Genomic DNA, 18244 nt, shown 5'->3' on the forward strand with positions numbered 1-18244 from the left:
CCTTTTTCTGCAAGAGGAAATAGATATACCCTATGGAATGCCCATGGAATGAGACAGGGGAATACTTGCAGCACTGCACAATTTTGCATGTGAAAAGATAATACCTTCCCAAACCATGACTGCTGCAACAAGACACAGTGGCCAAAGCTGGCAGAAAAAATCCTATTAAAAGGAAATGTAGTCAAGCACTTCAGTATATTATGAATAAAAATTGTGCCTTTGGTAGCTCATAACATTTACAAACACTAGGTATTTACACTTGAATTCATCATAATGCTGGGCTGCTTGTAGCAATTCCACTATTGCTCCCATTTTTAACAACTTTATAGTTGGAAGAAACAATAATTGGAAAACATCCAGAAAACAGCACATGAGAGAGAGAGGGTCTCTGCTGTTGTAATTTCACTGTCTTCTGTTTTTCTTGAGGAATTGTTGGACAGCTTCATTATATGAAAAGCATTAAAGTAGATAAATATGTAGCATTGCTATTAATACCAAATGTTGTTCCATTTTGCAAGGTGTGACATATTTTATTTTCATTAAGCAGTTTTTAACACTTAATGTGTCCACCATGCTAACTGTGGACCTGAGAGAAATAAGGGCTTGTTAACCCAAATTATAGGGGTGTGGATGGGCAGATTAAGGATGAACCTTAATCTCATTATGGATAAAGTATTAAGGTGTTACAGGAAGGCAGTGGTATTTTAATTTTACATGTAACACATAAGAACCTTTGGTTTTTGGGTTTTGTCAGTTTTGCATGCTTTTACATCAGAATGAGGGCTCTTGGCAGGCATCTTAGTTATTCTGTTGAATGCAAGGTCCTTAGTATTTTAGATAGATTTTATATGTAATTCTGGTAGAATGCCAAATTGGAGATAGAACAAATGCTCTTAGGTTAAAATTGCTTTTCCATTCATCATTCTGAGTCTGATCAAGTAGGCTTTTTTTGTGGGGAGTACAGCTCTGGTTATGACATGAGGCATCTCTGCTGCCTTAATGCCAATGCTGAACCAGTTTCTGAATAGTGAGGGCTGCATGTACATCCTCTGTCTCCAGAGAATAATCTAATGATCAAATTCCTTTTTTTACCTGTGTGGGTGTGGGTCTGCTGCTGTGAATAAATTTTGCCCACAATGTCAGTCTTATATTTTCCTTGTAATGCTTGGTTAGTGAATCATCCTGTCAAATTACTGGCTTGTGTTACATATCTTTGCTACATCCAGATAGCAGTCAAATCTTATAGGCTGATCTTAAACCACATTCTTGCTCTGGCATTTGTTTTATTTTGTCAATAAATGTAAATTACCATTAGAGTTGCACAGAGGAAGAATGTCAAGGAGAGAGGGGTCACAAGTATAGCTTAAAAGTGACAAGAAAAACGGGCTATTTTCATGAAATACAAGATTTTGACCAAGTCTAGCTAAAGTTATTTTCCAAACTGTTCTTTTATCTATATTTAAAGCTGTGTTCTCAACCAAGTGCTCCAAAAAGTCCAATGAAAAATGAGATTCTTCACTGTGGTGACCTCTGTGAACTTGATTTTCATGCTTTGAGGCCGTGGTGTGCTTGGAGGGTGTGTTAGTATGTGGAGAGGCAAAGAAATCTGTGTGCTTAGCCTTTCATATTGGTCAATGATCTGTACATTATTGGCTGCCACTGCTTTTAAGCATTCCCTTGGAGCAGATCTGATCCTGCTGGGTGGTTTCTGGTAAGCAGCAGAGAATACTGCCCTCTGAATTTTCAGACAGGCACATTTCTCTTGTCATGGGCTCTGCTGCAGGTTTTCCCAGGGGCTGCCACTTCTGCTGCCTTGTGGCTGTGGGGGTGGACATCTGCCAATCCAGCCTCCCTCACCTGAAAGGGAATAAATAATAAATAAGGGAATAAATAATTGTAAAAGGGAATAAATAATTCCCTGAAAGAAGGGTGTTTCAACACGTGTGGCTGAAATGGATGGAGTGGCTTGCTCACCTGTGCTTTTGGGCCATGTCCCAGGCCCCACAGGTGAGTGGATAGAGGAGCTCACTGAGAAGCCCCAGCATGTGACCGTGACCGTGCTGAGCTCCACGACTGCCCTGACATCCTGGACGGCGTCACACGAGAGCAGTGGCAACAGCACCATCGTGTCTGTGCTCTCCCTCACCTGCCAGAAGCAAAAGGAAAGCCAAAGGCTTGAAAAACACTACTGCACTGAGGTAAGGAGCAGAAGCTGGAGCGTTTTCCAATCCAGTGAAAACATCGCGCTGCTGTTTAGAATCCTTGTGCCCAGAAGGCACAAGGATTAAGAATCCAGAGGGAGGGATGCGGCTGGTGCTGAGAGGAGAGGAGAGCCCAGCAGTCAGGAATGAGAATGTGCAGTACACCACAGGGTTGGTCAAGTGGTGTTTCTGCTGGGCTTGCTGTGACTTCACTCAGGCATGTGCTGCAGTGCATCTGCAATAAGCAAAGTTCTCACGTGCATGGTTATCATCAAAGTAACATAAATTATTTCTTAGCTGTCCCACATTTGAGTACAGAACCTGACTGTAAATTTTCTGGAAGTTTTGAGGTGATCAGAAGCCAGCTTGTCTTTTCATCCATAGAAAAAGGTGTCAGTTCTAGGAAACAAATAGCAATTTAGACCACCAGTGACTTGTATGGACAAGTCATTTATGGGGTGAGTTTATAACCATCAAGAGTCCTGAACCCCTAAACCTGACAGTTTTCTGCTACTTGAAACACTTAGTGAGTGCAGACTCTGTGCCTGTGATAGGTGAGTGGCACGTGGCTTCAATTAGGAAGATTTTACATCTCAGTGACCTCACCAGGATGCTGATGCAGCCTTTTCCTGATCAGGGCCATGGCTTCTGTCTGGCTCCCTGAATGTGTGTGATGGAGGAGGCTGCAAAGCACTGCAGAGCTGCCCTGCAGCACCCTCAGCCCACCCATGGGAATGGAGGGGACTGCTGGCATCCTTGTAAATCATTTCCTCCAACTTCATCATCAGCCCTGCCAGTGAATTAATACAGAGAATTTGTGACCCTTAAAATGACTTGTAAAATTAATCTCTGTGAAAATTTTGAGTTCCAGTTCAAGAATGGCTTTGAACTTAAATGGTTGGAAGTGACAATTTGAGAATTGTTTTTCAGAATCAGCTTGTTATCTTATTGTTACTTGTATTTCTTAGAAGTGCAGTCATTTAAATGGGAAGCAAAGTACAGTAGGTGAGTATAAACACAGATCCCAAACATTTGCATTTATAATTTCCACAGATACTACAGGATTCATCTACAAAGTCAAAAACAAGTACCTAAAGTTAATCTGTGAATAAACAAGATATCTGTGAAAGTAAATGTGTGTTTACTGCAAGTAGGTTGAAAAGTCTAAATACAGTTATTTGTTTCTTTCTGTCATTACATATATATTTGTATCAATTTTTATCAACTGACTGTACTTGGAATTGTTAATAGTTGTTGGTTTGGGTTCTCCATGATGAGCTGAAAAGAGCAAAATTCAGTGCAGAGTTCTATCCATTTCCAACATGGTGCATGATTTTAAATTGATTTAGCTTTCCAGAGCAGCTGGTAAAGACAAATTCTGTTCCTCACTAAATCTGTGCTTGGCAGTGATACACTCATGTGCATTGCAATAAGCCACCAGTGCAGAGGTGGCTGTGATACAGACTTTGGGAAGGTTGTGAAGAAAATATTAGTAGGAAATACCAGCCTGCAGCTCTAGAAAGGATGTGTGGAGGCTTTTCCTCAAAGCTGCTCTGTGCATTTGCTGTTTGTGGAGTCTTCAGGAGAAAAGCTTCTTCCTGTTGTATCAGACCAGGAATCACTTGGTCTGGAATTCTGCCTCCAGCTCTGACTGAAACCTGGTGTGGCACAGCAGAAATTTTAACGGTGATATTTTCAAACTGAAAAGAAAAATCACAACGCCCCTAAGTTACAGTTTGTAGTGGAGGGGAGGTGATATTTCCTCTCTGATTTCACAGTGGAGTCATTCAGTAGCTGCAGTCAGAGGACAGATTCCCCAAAATGCAGCTCACAGAGCTGCATCAATGATGGATGGAAAGCCTCAGGCTCTAACTGAAAACACGTGGTCTAAATACTGCAGCCTGAATAGTACCACCTGAAAATGAATAAGGTAGCCTGAATATTGTAATAAACTTTGACAGTAGGAGAGAGTGGGTCTGCATTAGGTAGCTGACCTTATTCAGCCAGGCAAGTGCAATTCTCTGAGTCAGGTCTTTTGTGAGGTCAGTCCTGACCACTGCCCCGGTTTTGCCACGTGGGGCTGAATGAATGAAGCTCTTGCTGCCAGTGTGTTTGGATTCATGCCTTTTGTAGCTGGAGCCATTCAAGTACAGTCTCAATACTCTTTTATTAATCAAGTAAATGCTTCATATCTGAGTTCCTCTCCTCTTAGGTGAATTCCAGCAGCAGCCTTATTGAAAATCTTGTTCCTGGTGCCCAGTACCAAGTTGTGGTTTACCTGAGGAAAGGACCTTTGGTTGGACCTCCCTCTGATCCTGTCACATTTTCCATTGGTAATCCCTGAACCTACTGATTGAAATGCATGTATTTGTTTTCAGGTTTTTGTTTTGGTTTGGGTTTTTTTAAAAAAAAATGAACAATGTGTAGTATGTTCATTAAGTCCTGTAGACCGCGCCTTGATTTTCTCAAGTTTAAGAGTGAGTCTCCGTGTTCTCTGCTTTGGGATTTGAAAATGAGAAGAGTCCTCTGAGACTGACTCTGAGACTAGCATTTTCAATAATGTGGTTTTATGTCCAACAGGCAGAGCTGCTGCCCCCATACCTGTAATTTAGGATGCCACCAGGCTCCTACAAAGGGTCATTTAGGACAGAGTTCAGTAATTTTCAGTTTCAGTGTAATTAATTTTGTTAAGATTACCACTTAAACAAAATGTATATAAGGAGAGAGAGGGAAAAGAGAAAGAGATTCAGTGTACAGAGTTACATTTGCAGGGAAATATTCAACCTGTGTCACCCAGCTTCTCCTTTTGACAAAAAGTCTGCTCAGTGGGACAGCAGGTGGCTGAAACTTAGAGATCTTCAGTATTTTTAATGCTGCTTCCTCTCTGTGATGTAGGGAAGAAAGTGAAACAGAAAAAAATGTTATCCTGTTAAGAATTTAATCCTTAAATAAAAGCCAATATGTGGTCTAGTGATTATGGTGAGAGCCTTTTCATTCTAGTCAGTCTTCTTATACAGTTTCATAAATTTGGTCTGAATAAAAATGTGTAAAGTATGCTTTATTTCAGGAAAGGAAAAATCGGTATTTCAATATTTATATATACTTTAATGTTGAAATTTCTGTCATTGGACAGTTTTCACAAATGCTTTTGTTCTTCTTTCTCACTGTAATTCAAAAGTTTAAAAAATTCTTCTTTTATTTGTGAAAGTAAAATCATGTATATCCAAAGTAAATAAGTTCCTTCATTTTCTCCACTTTTTTATGGCCTCACAACCATGAAAGTTTCTTACAAAACTGAAAATGACAATGAGTTTCTAAATAGAACATCTCGTAAATTTGATATTATGAAGGGGCTGTTTTTATGCAGTAAAACAACAGCTGTAGGAATTTTCATTGCACAACAGTTTATTGATTATGATACTGAAATAATAGAACTGAACAACAAATTCTTCTACGAACTTACCAGCGGTAGCTAACAACAAATGAAACTCAAATAAATTAAAACACTCTTTAAAAAGCATTCCATTCTCCCCACATTTATCCTAAGGCTCATTTTCACAGGGTGAGAATCAGCAGTTCAGAGAAAGCAAAGCAAAGACGTGGTAAATGATTTATAAAGGCAAAGCTGTGTGCTAACACGGGCTGAAATAACCTGGGTGCTGCTCTGGGTTCTGACCCGGTGTGCAACAGCTGGGGCTCTGCAGCCCTGGCAAATGTTAGCTCTGAGCCCTTATTTAAGTAGCCTCAATGAAGTCATGGAGAATAATTGCTTTCCAGACCATACAGGCTGCAGAAGTTGACCCTTGACGTGACATTCTTCAAATCACTTGACTCTTTCTCAGTGTCACCCTCTGTGAGGCAGGAATAGCAATACATGACAGAACCTTTGGCTTCCCCAGGGAAGGAGGGCTGGAGATGAAAACTTTGCTTTCTTACAGTGCTCTGGCTTTTGATGCTTTTGTTTTTGAGCGTCTTGAAATATCTCCTGAGCACCCTGATTTTCAAAGTAGAATAGAACCCTCCATTTATGTGAGAAAGCGAGATGTGACTTTATGTCAAGTTAAGCAGCCAACAGCACATGATCTGTAGCCACTTCTGAAAAGGGAGTTTTAAACTGGAGAACAAATGCTTTAAAAATGGTATTCAACTGCTTGTGACCAGGAAGTTCTTGAGGATTAAAGTCAGAAATAGGTAGAACTTGATAAAGGAAAGGTATAATTTTTAAATAAAGTGCAGCTGCTAACACATGCACGTTGCTAACCATAATTTCTGTTTTGTAGTGCCCACTGGAATAAAGGATCTGACACTTTACCCTTTGGGACCCACTGCTGTGGTTCTGAGCTGGAACAGACCTTTCCTGGGGGTGTTCAGGAAATACGTGGTGGAAATGTTTTACTTCAACCCATCAACCATGACCTCGGAGTGGACAACCTACTATGAAATAGCAGCAACTGTCTCCTTGACTGCCTCAGTGGTACAGTGACCATTCCTGCCTTGCTTTCCCATGCCTGTGTGGCCCTGGCACCTTGTGACACTTCTTTTCCCCAGCATTTTCCCCATGAATATGTATATATATATATATAAATGCCTTTAAGTCTGGCACTTTTTGTTTTTTCCCCCAGCAAAGCAGAGAAAATGGCCCAGGGTGCTGGAGGCATTTTCCTTTCTAAAGTAAGGCACTGCCAGCTGAACCATGCTAAATATCAAGCAGAGCAATGAGACAGGAGTTTAGCCTCTTTTTTTTTTTTTGCTTTGTTGTTGCTCAGCAAGTCCAGAGGCAGCTTCAGTTTGTGGGTCAGTTTGTCAGTCAAGGCTTTAAAAGTTCCATCATCTCCTCGGGGGGTGCAGTGCAAAGGCTTATCTACATAATTAATATTGATGGTATGGATTTGGGGCTTGCAGGCTGGTCTCTCAGTGTGCCATGTGGAAAGCTTAGCTCTGTTTTTTTCTGAAAAGATACCTTCATGTTTCTGAAGCTGCCAAATCTTAGGTCAGGGTTTTTACTAGGTGAACACTTGTCTCTATAAGACACTTATATTCACAGGTGTCCTTGCAGATACAAAGTGAAATTTTCCTCCTCTTTCGCAGGATTTTTGCTAGGTGAACACTGGTCTCTATAAGAGCATGCTCACACTTATATTCACAGGTGTCCTTGCAGATATAAAGTGAAATTTTCCTCCTCTTTCCCATTATTTGGAGAAGGTGAAAAGATTTTATTCAGATTTTGTTGTAGTGCAAGACAGAAAGCAATTCTACCTGAAATTAGTTGTTCAATAAAGTTATGAGTATGCAAAAAAGATAGCAATAACTTCTGCTGCTGGTGAGAGCCACAGTGATTTACTGTAATTGATTTGCATAATGCCATTTGTGGAGTCATTTTGGCTCCAGCAGCTTTACTGTAATTGGGTATGTGACTATAAATCTAACACATAAATCTCCAGGGAAATTAAAAACAAAAATAACTTACCAAACTGGTAATTAATATCTTGTGATCATGACTCAGCAAAAATAGATTAATAGATGAGTGATCTAAGTGATCCAAGAAATAAAGCTATCATGCAGAGTCAGTGTTGTTCATTAGGAAAGGGAGATGATGTTGTCCCTTACTGTTGCAAATCCTCCTCAGGGAAGCCAAGTTGGAATTGCTTTGTCTGGATTTCGATCTGAAATGCAACACTGCTGTATCACAGCTAAAGTGAGCATTTCTTCAAGGATAATTTTAAAGCCTAATCCTGAACTAGGAAAAGAATGTTTCCCTGTTATTCTGTTGTGACATTTAATGTACAGGTAGGGGCTGGTGGGCTTTGGTTTGGGTTCTCTAATGGTGCTCCAGAATCCCACTGATCCCTGCTGACACCTCTGAGTGCTGTATTTGAAAGCAACAATGAGAAGAATCAAAAATCAATGCCTCCAACAGCATGAAATAATCAAGCATTATTTTCTGGAGGGTTAACATTTGATAAGAACCTTTGGAGCTGGATTTGTCTTTTCACTCTGTTTAGTTGCTTCATTCATTTTGTGCTCTGCAAGTTACTCAAAAATTGTCAAAGCGATGTTGGTATTTCCCATATGACACCAGGGGCATGTCAGAAGAAGTCCAATCATCTTCAAGGATTTGGTGTCAATGTGGATAAAACTTCAAAAAAAAATCATGAGAAGAACAGATTACATCACTTACATTTGCATTGTCTTGTAGTATCTGGAGAAAAAAGGTCACTGCAAAGAGCAGAGATCTGTAAAAATAGCAATTTCTACATTGTTGAAGTTCTTCATTTTTTTTCAATTTGCTTTTATTTTGAATTTTAAAAATATCAAGAGGCTTTTCATCTAGACATCAAAATCTTAAATGTTCTGTGCTGTCAGTGGAAGAATCGGAGTTTTAACTTAAACATTCCATGCAATACTATAACATAAAACATACTGCTTTTTATACTTCATTTATATCTCATTTATATTTACATATATAATTTATGTCTCATAAGTCATTTATGTTTCATTCCTATTCCATTTATAATAAATTATAATAGAAAGTGAAAAATAAAATTTTTTTTCCCACTTGAAAAATTGGGAAAAAAAATACATCTCTTAAAGTGACAATATCTGAGACAAAAACATGGATTCTAATTTATCCTCAAACCCCTTTTAATCCAACTAGGAACACCAACATTTCCCAATTAAATATTTTGCCTTCATCACACTGGAATTGTGATGGAAGTCTGCTCTGTGTGAATGCTTCTTACCACCCTGGAAATCCTTTGAGATTCCTTCCCGTGGTGCACAGAACCTGTGACCAGGTGGATGTGGATGAGCAGCAGAGCCATCACAGCTGTGGTTGCTCCCCCTGCACAGACTTTTTAATAAATTGCAAGGCCAAATTTCAGAGATTTCCACTGAAGGAAGGAATGGGAGCTCAGAAAAATGACTGTAGGCACTGGTTTTATAAATACTGTTGTGTTTCAGAAGCCTTGCCTCACGCTGTGAGCTCTCTCCTGAGCTGCTCTTTGTGTTTTGTCCCTTTGCAGAGAATAGCCAACCTGCTGCCTGCTTGGTACTACAATTTCCGGGTCACCATGGTCACCTGGGGGGACCCAGAGCTGAGCTGCTGTGACAGCTCCACCATCAGCTTCATCACAGGTAAGCAGCCAGCTGAAAACACTCTGAGTGCTCCTGGGGTCACTGAGCAAGTCTGACCTGGGTGCTGGTTTCACCTACAGATACTTGCAAGTTTAGAATATTTCTCAGCTAATTTTTTTTTTCCTTCTGTATGTGTGGGTTTTTTGTTTTTTTTTCATTATGGTTTGTTGTTTTTTTTTTTAATTTTTTGGGGGTGTTTGTTTGTTTGGGTTGTTTTGGTTTTGGTTTTTTGTTTTGGGTTTTTTGGGGGTTTTTTTTGCTCGGTCAGTTCTGGTGTTTGGTTTTCTACTATTTCATTTTTAAGCCTCTGAGGACTGCTTGAAATGAAAATATAAATGAATTTTTCCTACACCAAGCACAGTGCTTGATTGCTCTGTTGCAGTTCTCCTTCAGCTCCACTGAGGGCCAGTGGTCCTGCTCCACTTTTACCACACCATACATTTGTCACATGGAGAAGTTAATAGGTAAATTAGTAAACCTGAATTCTTATGTTTCTTAATATTATCAAACACTTTTTCATTTATCTTCAATATTTCCAAGTGTTTTTTCCTCCTTTATCATCGGTCTGTTCTGGTGTTTGGTTTTCTACTATTTCATTTTTAAGCCTCTGAGGACTGCTTGAAATGAACATATAAATGAATTTTTCCTACACCAAGCACAGTGCTTGATTGCTCTGTTGCAGTTCTCCTTCAGCTCCACTGAGGGCCAGTGGTCCTGCTCCACTTTTACCACACGATACATTTGTCACATGGAGAAGTTAATAGGTAAATTAGTAAACCTGAATTCTTATGTTTCTTAATATTATCAAACACTTTTTCATTTATCTTCAATATTTCCAAGTGTTTTTTCCTCCTTTATCACCCTCCCACTAATCCCCAGGTCAGAGCAGCACTTGTACAGCACTGAGATGAGTGAACTGACACAACCACAGGGATTTTCCTCTTCCACTTGGGACCAGCCATGGATTTAACACACTCTGGCATCTCTTGGCAGATTCTTTGGATTTGAATCTTTATTTTTGTCCAACAGATCAGCCACAGAGGGAGCAGCATGAGAAAGGTCCTGTTAGCACCTTGCCGTGTGTTCCCAGCATCCAGGATGGTTAGGCCAAAGTCAGAGTTTCTCCATTGAATCATTTTGCTTTCAAGTGTCGCTGTTTAATTCACCTTGCTGAAGATGAGTAAATAATTCAGTTTTACTGTGAGATGACTTGCTCTTCTTTTCCATCTGTAGGAATGCAATTACAAGGAAAATCGGGGTACAATGTCCCAGCCACTCCCTCCAAAGCAGACACTAGCCTAGTCCCAGATTTTCTGTTTGGGGAGAGTCAGAGAATGTACCTGGAAGAGTTACTGAATAAGACCCATTTAAAATGATGATTTACACAGAGCCTGTGCCCCAGAGAGCCACGAGAGATAAGCCAGCAGCAGTTAAATCTGTAACTTTTTTTTGTAACTTTGAAGTCAACAGAAACCCTCCCATGCTGAGATACCTGATCCCAGGCTGCTCTGCTGACAAATTCTGGCATTCCTCCAGTGTATTAGAGCCTCCTGAGGGTTCTCCAGGGATATTCCTTGTCCTTTGGCATCAATCAGCTTTTCTGCAGCACTGTAAGGAAGCAATTTTCCAGCTGGTTGGTTGCTGTATGAGGGAAAAAAATGTCTTTTCCTACTGATTTGGGTACCAGGTTCAGCATTTTAGAGTGGAAGTGTTGCAGTGGGACACTCACTTCAGTACTGTATCTCCAAAAATCTGCAGCAGAAATGAGGGACATCAAGGGTCTTCTAAAATGTAATCTGTCATCAGTACCAATCTGGATCTCTGTGTGATGCCAGGAAAGATTGCTACTGCTGCTAAATGAAAAATTTATCAACTTCTTAACCAGCAGATGCAGACAAAATCAGAAATGGATAAATCTCTAAACATCATTCATTTGTGATCGGCAAAACCTCTCTTAGGGAACATCATCTGGTCTTCAGTGAAAATATCCAACTAGAATGTTGCATCAATGGTTAATTTCTCTTATTATCAATGGTTTATATCCCCTGTTTCTGATCTGAATTTGTCTCATTTTAATATCTGGTACACGATATTTGTTGCACTTTTATCTTACTGATTGAAAAGACACAAAGCCTTTTTTTTTTTAGTCTCTATACAGAATTTAGTTTGCTTTTTCTGTTAATAAATTGCTTCCATTGAACTCTTCAGGTGCTCTCACTTTTAGATGTTTTCCCATGTTAGTTTTTTTCCCCACTCTGCCTCTCTAATTTTTTCTGTCTTTACTGAAGCACATCAAAACTGAAAGTGTAATACCAGCCTGCTCAATACTCTTACAGAGGCACAATCAGCTCCCTATTCAAAGCTCTCCTGTGTGTGCATCTAAATGATTGCATTTCCTGCATCATCACACTGAAGGTCTGTGTTGATTTACTTCTGTTTTATGGCTCCTGACAGAATTGATAATTTGTTGTCTACATGCTATTTTCCAACAGACCTGGCACTTTGAAATTCACTTTGTTTGAGCAGGCCCAGCACAGGGGGCAAGATTTCAAACTGAGCCCTGTCCAAATCCTGCCCTCCTCTGCCAGTTGCCATGCTGCTGGCATGGTTCATTTCATCAACCCTGCTTTTCCTTTCAGGTGTTGATGGAAATGTTGAATAGCAATGAGGTATTAAAATCACACTGTGATTTTAAGTGAAGAGCCCTGACAAAGAAAGCTGATTTGGTCAAATTGCAAGCACTTTCCAATAGATGGTCAGCGCTGAATGTGACATTAAATGCACTCCTGTCCTCTGATTGCCTTATTACTTGCAATCTCTTCAGCTTTGCCCAGGAACTGCAGCCAGGCTGACTTGTGAGGCTTGCCAGTTTCTCAGATCTGCAGGTTTGAAAAGTTTGTCCCCAGCAGGTGCTGCCTTTTCACAACTTTAAGCTACCAGGGGACTGAGAGTTCTTTCTCACCCTCAGCCTCTTCCCTCCCAGAGGGGGAGCAGGTGGTTTTATGGAGCACTTGGTCCCTTTCTCCATCATTTTAAGCAGTGCCACCTCTCCTGCACAGGTTGCCAGGAATTAAAACAAACAAACAAACAAGCCCACCAAAAAAACCCTCTATTTTAAAAATACTGGAGTGGAGGCTTTGTAGGCTTGACAAGGTCCGTTTTTATTTTATTTTATCCGTCAGTTCTTCTGTGTATAACTGGAGAGCCAACCTCCACACCTGGAGCATAAGCTTGAGTTTCAAAATCAGAGTAGAAGGCTCAGCTGGCAGTTTGAGGCTGCAGCTTGCAGGAGCTCAGAGCAGACATTCCCTGGTGCAGGATCCCACCGCTGCTGGGGAGGCTGGGGCTGTACTGAGCTGCAGGACTTGGGATGATGAGATGGAGCTCTCTCCCACAGCTACAGAGAGGAGATTTGGGCGATCCAAGAGACTTCTCAGAAGCAGCATTTGTCCTCTCAGCTCCTGCAGCAGCAGTTGCACGCTGTTTTTTTACTCAGGAAGAGATGGTGGCGCTGCCAGGGTTGCTGTGGTGACTAATGAGTTTTTAATGCCACCTGCTGTAAACAGCTGGATTTAAAACAACCACGAGCCAGGGCTCTTTGGACCACCAGCATTTGCTTTTTGCAGTGAGGATGCTTTTATCTTTGGAGAAGCAGAAGGAGTGAGAAAGACAGGCTGGGTGCTGCTGACTGCCACCACGTGTGCTGCCTGTTGGTCCCTGGATGCTTCCAGCTGTCACTCTGGTCCAGGTCAGCAGCAGGGTGTGACTCCCACAGCCTCCCTGTGCTCCCCAGAACCTTGTGCTGGGGGTGTGGGTCACACCAGCCCTGGCTCTTGGTCTCATGTGACATATCCTGGACATTCACTGTCATGGAAGCATACCATCAATAAAAAAGTGCAGGGGGAAATCATTATTTGTGTATGACATTCATGGCCTTAAACTGCAAGGAATACACGATCCATGCACAGGGATGGGCTGGGAACTTTAAAAATTACAAGAACACTGCTTCAAGGATTTTATACTAAATATCCTCAACAGCACAAAAGGACATTTTCAAGATTAATTTGGGAGAATAGTCTTACTAAACATTTCTAAATGGCCCTAAATTTTCTGTGCATTGCATTTGCTGCCTTCCTCAGCGATTGCTTCAGTCAAGTCTCAATGGCAAAGTGGAAGGAAACTTCGTGAAAGCAGCAGTGACATCTTGTGGCCCTTTCCAAGAGACCCAAGCTCCAAGGCCATCCTGCATTCCCTGGCACCCAGGGCTCTGCTCCTCGGACCTGCCCTGGCACAAACACACTGGACACTGCAGGGCTTGAGCAGAGGAAGACCAGGCAGTTCACACCATTTTCCCCACTCTGCTCCTCCAAAATCAGCCAAGCACAGAGATCCATTCCTTTCCCTGTAGTATCCAAATTATCCTAATCATATCTCCTTGGGAAGGGGTTGAGATCTTCACTGATTGAGATTTTCACTTTTGGGTCTCCACTCAGTGTTAACTTAACTCTTCTCTGGGCTCCTGCGCCTTGAATCAGGCAATCAAGGTGAGCAGATTCCCCAGAGGGAATCATCGTCTTAACCACCAATTTTAGTGTTATTTTGGAGGGTTTTAGGGTTATTCTGGAGGCTGCTGTCTTTCTGCAGGTCACAGCTGATGAGAGAGCCTAGGGAAGGTGGCTGTGTCCCAGTCCCTGGGGGTGTTGGAAAGACACGTGGATGTGGAGCTGAGGGACATGGTTTGGTGGTGGACATGGCAGTGCTGGATTAATGATTGGTCTCAGTCTTAAAGGCCCTTTCCAGCAGGAGTGATTCTATGTTATGTGGGCTGCAGAGAGAGCCAAGGACTTGCTGGCAGCTCCAGAAGAAAAAATCTCTCCTAACAGGGTTGTGATGGGGCCCTTTTTCCCTCCCTTCCACCCAGGGAACAAGAGTGGTCATAATTTCTCATGCAAAAATTGTTTGGAAAACTGCAGGGTTTGGACTTTTCCTCCTAGAAAGATCCAAGCTCAATGAAAAGATTTTTTTTTTTTTCCTATGGAAAACCTATCAATATAACAATTTATTATATCTTTTCAGTTCTGTGACACAGTGAAGCAACATCTGAGGCTTTTAATGTGAATTTGACTTACAAATGCGACTCAAAAAATTATTTTTATCTGCTGTGATTTCTTATTTTTGACTGAAAGACTGCAAAAATAAGCGTATTTTTGTTCTGATTATCTCCCAGGTCAAACAATGGTTTTCATATCTTTCAGCTAGGGCTCAAATGGTTTTAATGATCCTTTCCTCCTAGCTTTGTGATATTCTCCTCATGACAGCATCCTTTGGCACAAGTTTATCACTGGATTTACTAATCAGCCGTGTTAGACCCTGTCTGTAACACCCTTGTCTTCTTCCTTCAGCACCTGTGGCACCCAAAATTACCTCTGTAGAGTATTACAACCACCTTCTGTACATCACCTGGACCTATGGAGGAGATGGCCCTGACCTTTCTCATTCCAGGATGCTGCACTGGATGGTTGTTGCAGAAGGAAAGAAAAAAATCAAGAAGAGTGTAAGTATCAGTGTGGAAAGTGGGTGGTGTTCAATTCTTTTAGTTTTTTTGGTTTGTTTTTTTTTTGTTTGTTTGTTTTGTTTTTTTTTTGGGTGGGTTTTTGTTGGTTGGTTTGTTTTCCTGAGTTGGTAACTAAGAAAAACTTTGACAGCTCTGATAACTTTGTATTACTAAGTTCCAGCAAGTGTAGTAGAAGCCAGTAAAAGTTATTTCCCAGGGATAGATCACTCTGAAAGACTTGAGCACTCAAAACAGCCAGAGGGCAAAGTGTTTCTGTAGTGATCCAGTGAAGGTGTTGATCATGTATATAATTTAAAAAGAGCTTAAACACTTCTTAGCTTCAGACAGTAAAATATAAAGAGTATTCTTATACACAGATATGGTATTTTCCATTTTAATTTATTGATAATCAGAGTAATCTACTGGCTGAGTTGTTTTTGTTTGTTCAAGTACTGTCGCTTTCCATTTTGTGACTTTATCTTCATAAATTCTGTGTTCTTTACTTTGTGCTTGAATACGAGTTCCACTCGTTGATGGGATGAGGATTTCACCCAGAATGTGTGCACTTAGAAAACTTGCTAGGTGCTAAGCTGTGCTCTAGGTACATTCTCTTGAACATCTGGAAAATTTGAAGTGTATTTTCAGCAGAATTGCAAATTGATCACTGATTTTCATGTGGATTTGTGTGGAACATCCCAGCTTTCGTTAGATTCCTTGTGGCTGCAAGAGTGCACCCACCTGGAGGTTGTTGCAGCATGAATCTAATTATATGATGAGGAGAATTGGTGACCTTTCTGAGCAGCAGCAGCTTTTAGGATTTGGATCCTTACTTGAATTGAATTCCTTGTGGCTGCAAGAGTTGCACCCATCTGGAGGTTGTTGCAGCATGAATCTAATTATATGATGAGGAGAATTTATAACCTTTCTGACCAGCAGCAGCTTTTAGGATTTGGATCCTTACTTGAAACAAGGAAGAAAACATTTTAATTTTTGTCCTGCAATTAAAATACTCTATCAATCCAATTTAAAAAAATCACAATTATATACCTCTCCAAACAAGGAAGAAAACTAGATTTTAATTTTTGTCCTGCAATTAAAATACTCTATCAATCCAATTAAATAAAAAAATCACAATTATATACCTCTCTTCTCTTCCTTCAAAAGGTCATGTTTTCTGTAAGCTTATTATTCTTTCAGGAAAAATCTGATTTCTCTACCATCCAACTTCACTCAATGAGAAAATTGTAGATTAAAGAAATATAAAATAAACACTTAATATGAAAATTTAAATAAATTCAACCCAAAATTGAATATGTAATTTTAGATTAAACAAGATATTAAAAGTAGAGGGTACCTACAATATAGTCTATCTATAAATAAAACTTTAAAGCTTTAGGGATGTCTTTACAAATGTTTGTCTTTATATTCCTTGTAAGACAAGGGAACCCAGAGGGTATTCTTTAGGAAAATCCTGCAAAAACCTACCTATTTATAACTAACTATCATGGTTCTGTTCATATGGATAAATATGGGTACATGCATGCAGGCATCAGGGCACCTGTTCCCCCGAGCTCTGTTAGTGACTTCCAGGAACTGTTTCCTTTAAAACTCATCTTATATTGTAATATCATAATATGATTTTATTATGATTGTTAATATGGTTGTTTTTCTTGTGGTGTTATTGAAATAAGTAGGTAACACTGTCAGCCAATGCTGATTTTTTTCTTCCTGCTCCCTGTGTATTTCCCAGAAGTTTGTCAGTTTTTAGAGAAGTGATGAAAATTATGTGCAAAGCCCTATTGGTCTTTATTCAGAAATGTCAGTTTCTCTTCCATCTGAAAGCTTCAGCCTGACAATTAAGTTCCTTTGAAAATCAGCATGAGATTCCTGGATGGGCCCTTTATAGATAGGCCAGAAGTGCTGTGAAAACAGTGTTCCAAGTTCTGCATCCTTCTCCATGACTCTGGAGAAAGGAGAAGATTACCCTAAAATAAAAAGAAGAAGTTATTCTCAGTCTTTTGAGACTCAGCTCAGTTTAGGATCTGGTTTCAGACTTGCAGATGATTGAAGTCAGACCCTGAGATCTCTTGTCAAGGTAACAGGTCTCCCAGAGGTGTTAGCCTTGCCCAGATGGATTTGATTTTCAGGTCTGTAGGATGTATAAAGGCTTGCCTACACATTGATTGTGTGCTCTTTGAGGTTTCTGACCAGATTTAAATTCCTCTAAAATTGCAATAGACTCAAGTCCATGGCTTGTTCAGCATTTTGCACCACTTGAGAAATCTAGATGCTCTCAGTGGTGTGAGGGAGAATTTCTTTTTTCCTTACATTTCCACTGGTCACATAGAAATGTCTTTTTTTTGCATTGTGCTAATCTGGTTTCGTGGTTGGTATCGGTGTGAGCTGGTCGATGTCACAAGCCTGCAGCACACAGAAGACATCTGCTGTGATGCACAGGAATTTCTCTGTGGTGTTTTGAGCTACCAGGTCTATTTTAGGAGGCAGTGGTATGGTTTGTGTGGTGTTTAAGCTGGTGTCTCTTGATTGTCCAGGTAACACGCAATGTGATGACTGCAGTGCTGAGCTTGCCTCCAGGGGACATTTACAACCTCTCAGTGACTGCTTGTACTGAAAGGGGCAGCAATACTTCCCTGCCCCAGCTTGTGAAATTGGGTAAGAAATGCTTGTTTGTACGTTATTAACTCACCCCACTCATTTGACTGTAAAGTGACTCTGTCAGCACCTTCCTTATTTCAGTTATGTGCCTCTGAGCCCATTTCTCTTGCAAAGCTGTAATTTTCACCTCAGCTTGCTGTGAAGATTGTCTCGTGCTGGTGTGTGAAGCCACTCTCCTAAAATGGTTTTGCTCAAGAGGAGCAAAAGTGGCAAAATGTGACTGTAAGTGGAAGTAGGAGCGTGGAAATCACTTGGTGCCTTGCTGAGAGAATAAGTCAACTTCATAGTTGCTTGCCTAAGGTCTTGAACACATGTAGAGTTTGAGGATGGCAACTCAGGCTTCACAGATGAACTTTTCAGTAAAAAGCAGAACCTTCCTTTCTACCTTTCTGACAAGCCTATTTCTACACCTCTCTGCCACTTGATCTTCTTTTCTCTCTCCCCTTCTCTGGACATTTGCAAAGTCTTTCAACACCAAAAACTTACCCTTAAATACAAATTAATGATAGAACTCTCTATAAAAATAGTCAGATTTGTGAATGTAGAACCCAGCTTCATTTTAAGATAAATTTATGTAATATACTCATAGAAACAAAAGAAATCTCGAGCATTTGATCCTTAATGTAAGAGTTTCAAATATGACTTTCTACCTAATATCTTTCTTTACTTTGGAGGAAGA

General features: G+C 40.5%; 1 protein-coding gene across 1 annotated transcript in view; it reads left to right on the forward strand.

Moving 5' to 3' along the window:
• Nucleotides 1-18244, forward strand: part of PTPRO (protein tyrosine phosphatase receptor type O) — a 145738-nt gene that overhangs the window by 96732 nt on the left and 30762 nt on the right. The window contains exons 7-12 of the mRNA XM_041398668.1: nt 1999-2198; nt 4414-4534; nt 6482-6675; nt 9224-9335; nt 14738-14889; nt 17442-17562. Of these exons, the coding sequence (XP_041254602.1) occupies nt 1999-2198; nt 4414-4534; nt 6482-6675; nt 9224-9335; nt 14738-14889; nt 17442-17562 (900 nt within the window). The remainder of the gene's footprint in view (nt 1-1998; nt 2199-4413; nt 4535-6481; nt 6676-9223; nt 9336-14737; nt 14890-17441; nt 17563-18244) is intronic.

This window comes from Onychostruthus taczanowskii, unplaced genomic scaffold (assembly GCF_017590055.1).
Source record: "Onychostruthus taczanowskii isolate IOZ18803 unplaced genomic scaffold, ASM1759005v1 scaffold15, whole genome shotgun sequence".
Lineage (NCBI taxonomy): Eukaryota > Metazoa > Chordata > Aves > Passeriformes > Passeridae > Onychostruthus > Onychostruthus taczanowskii.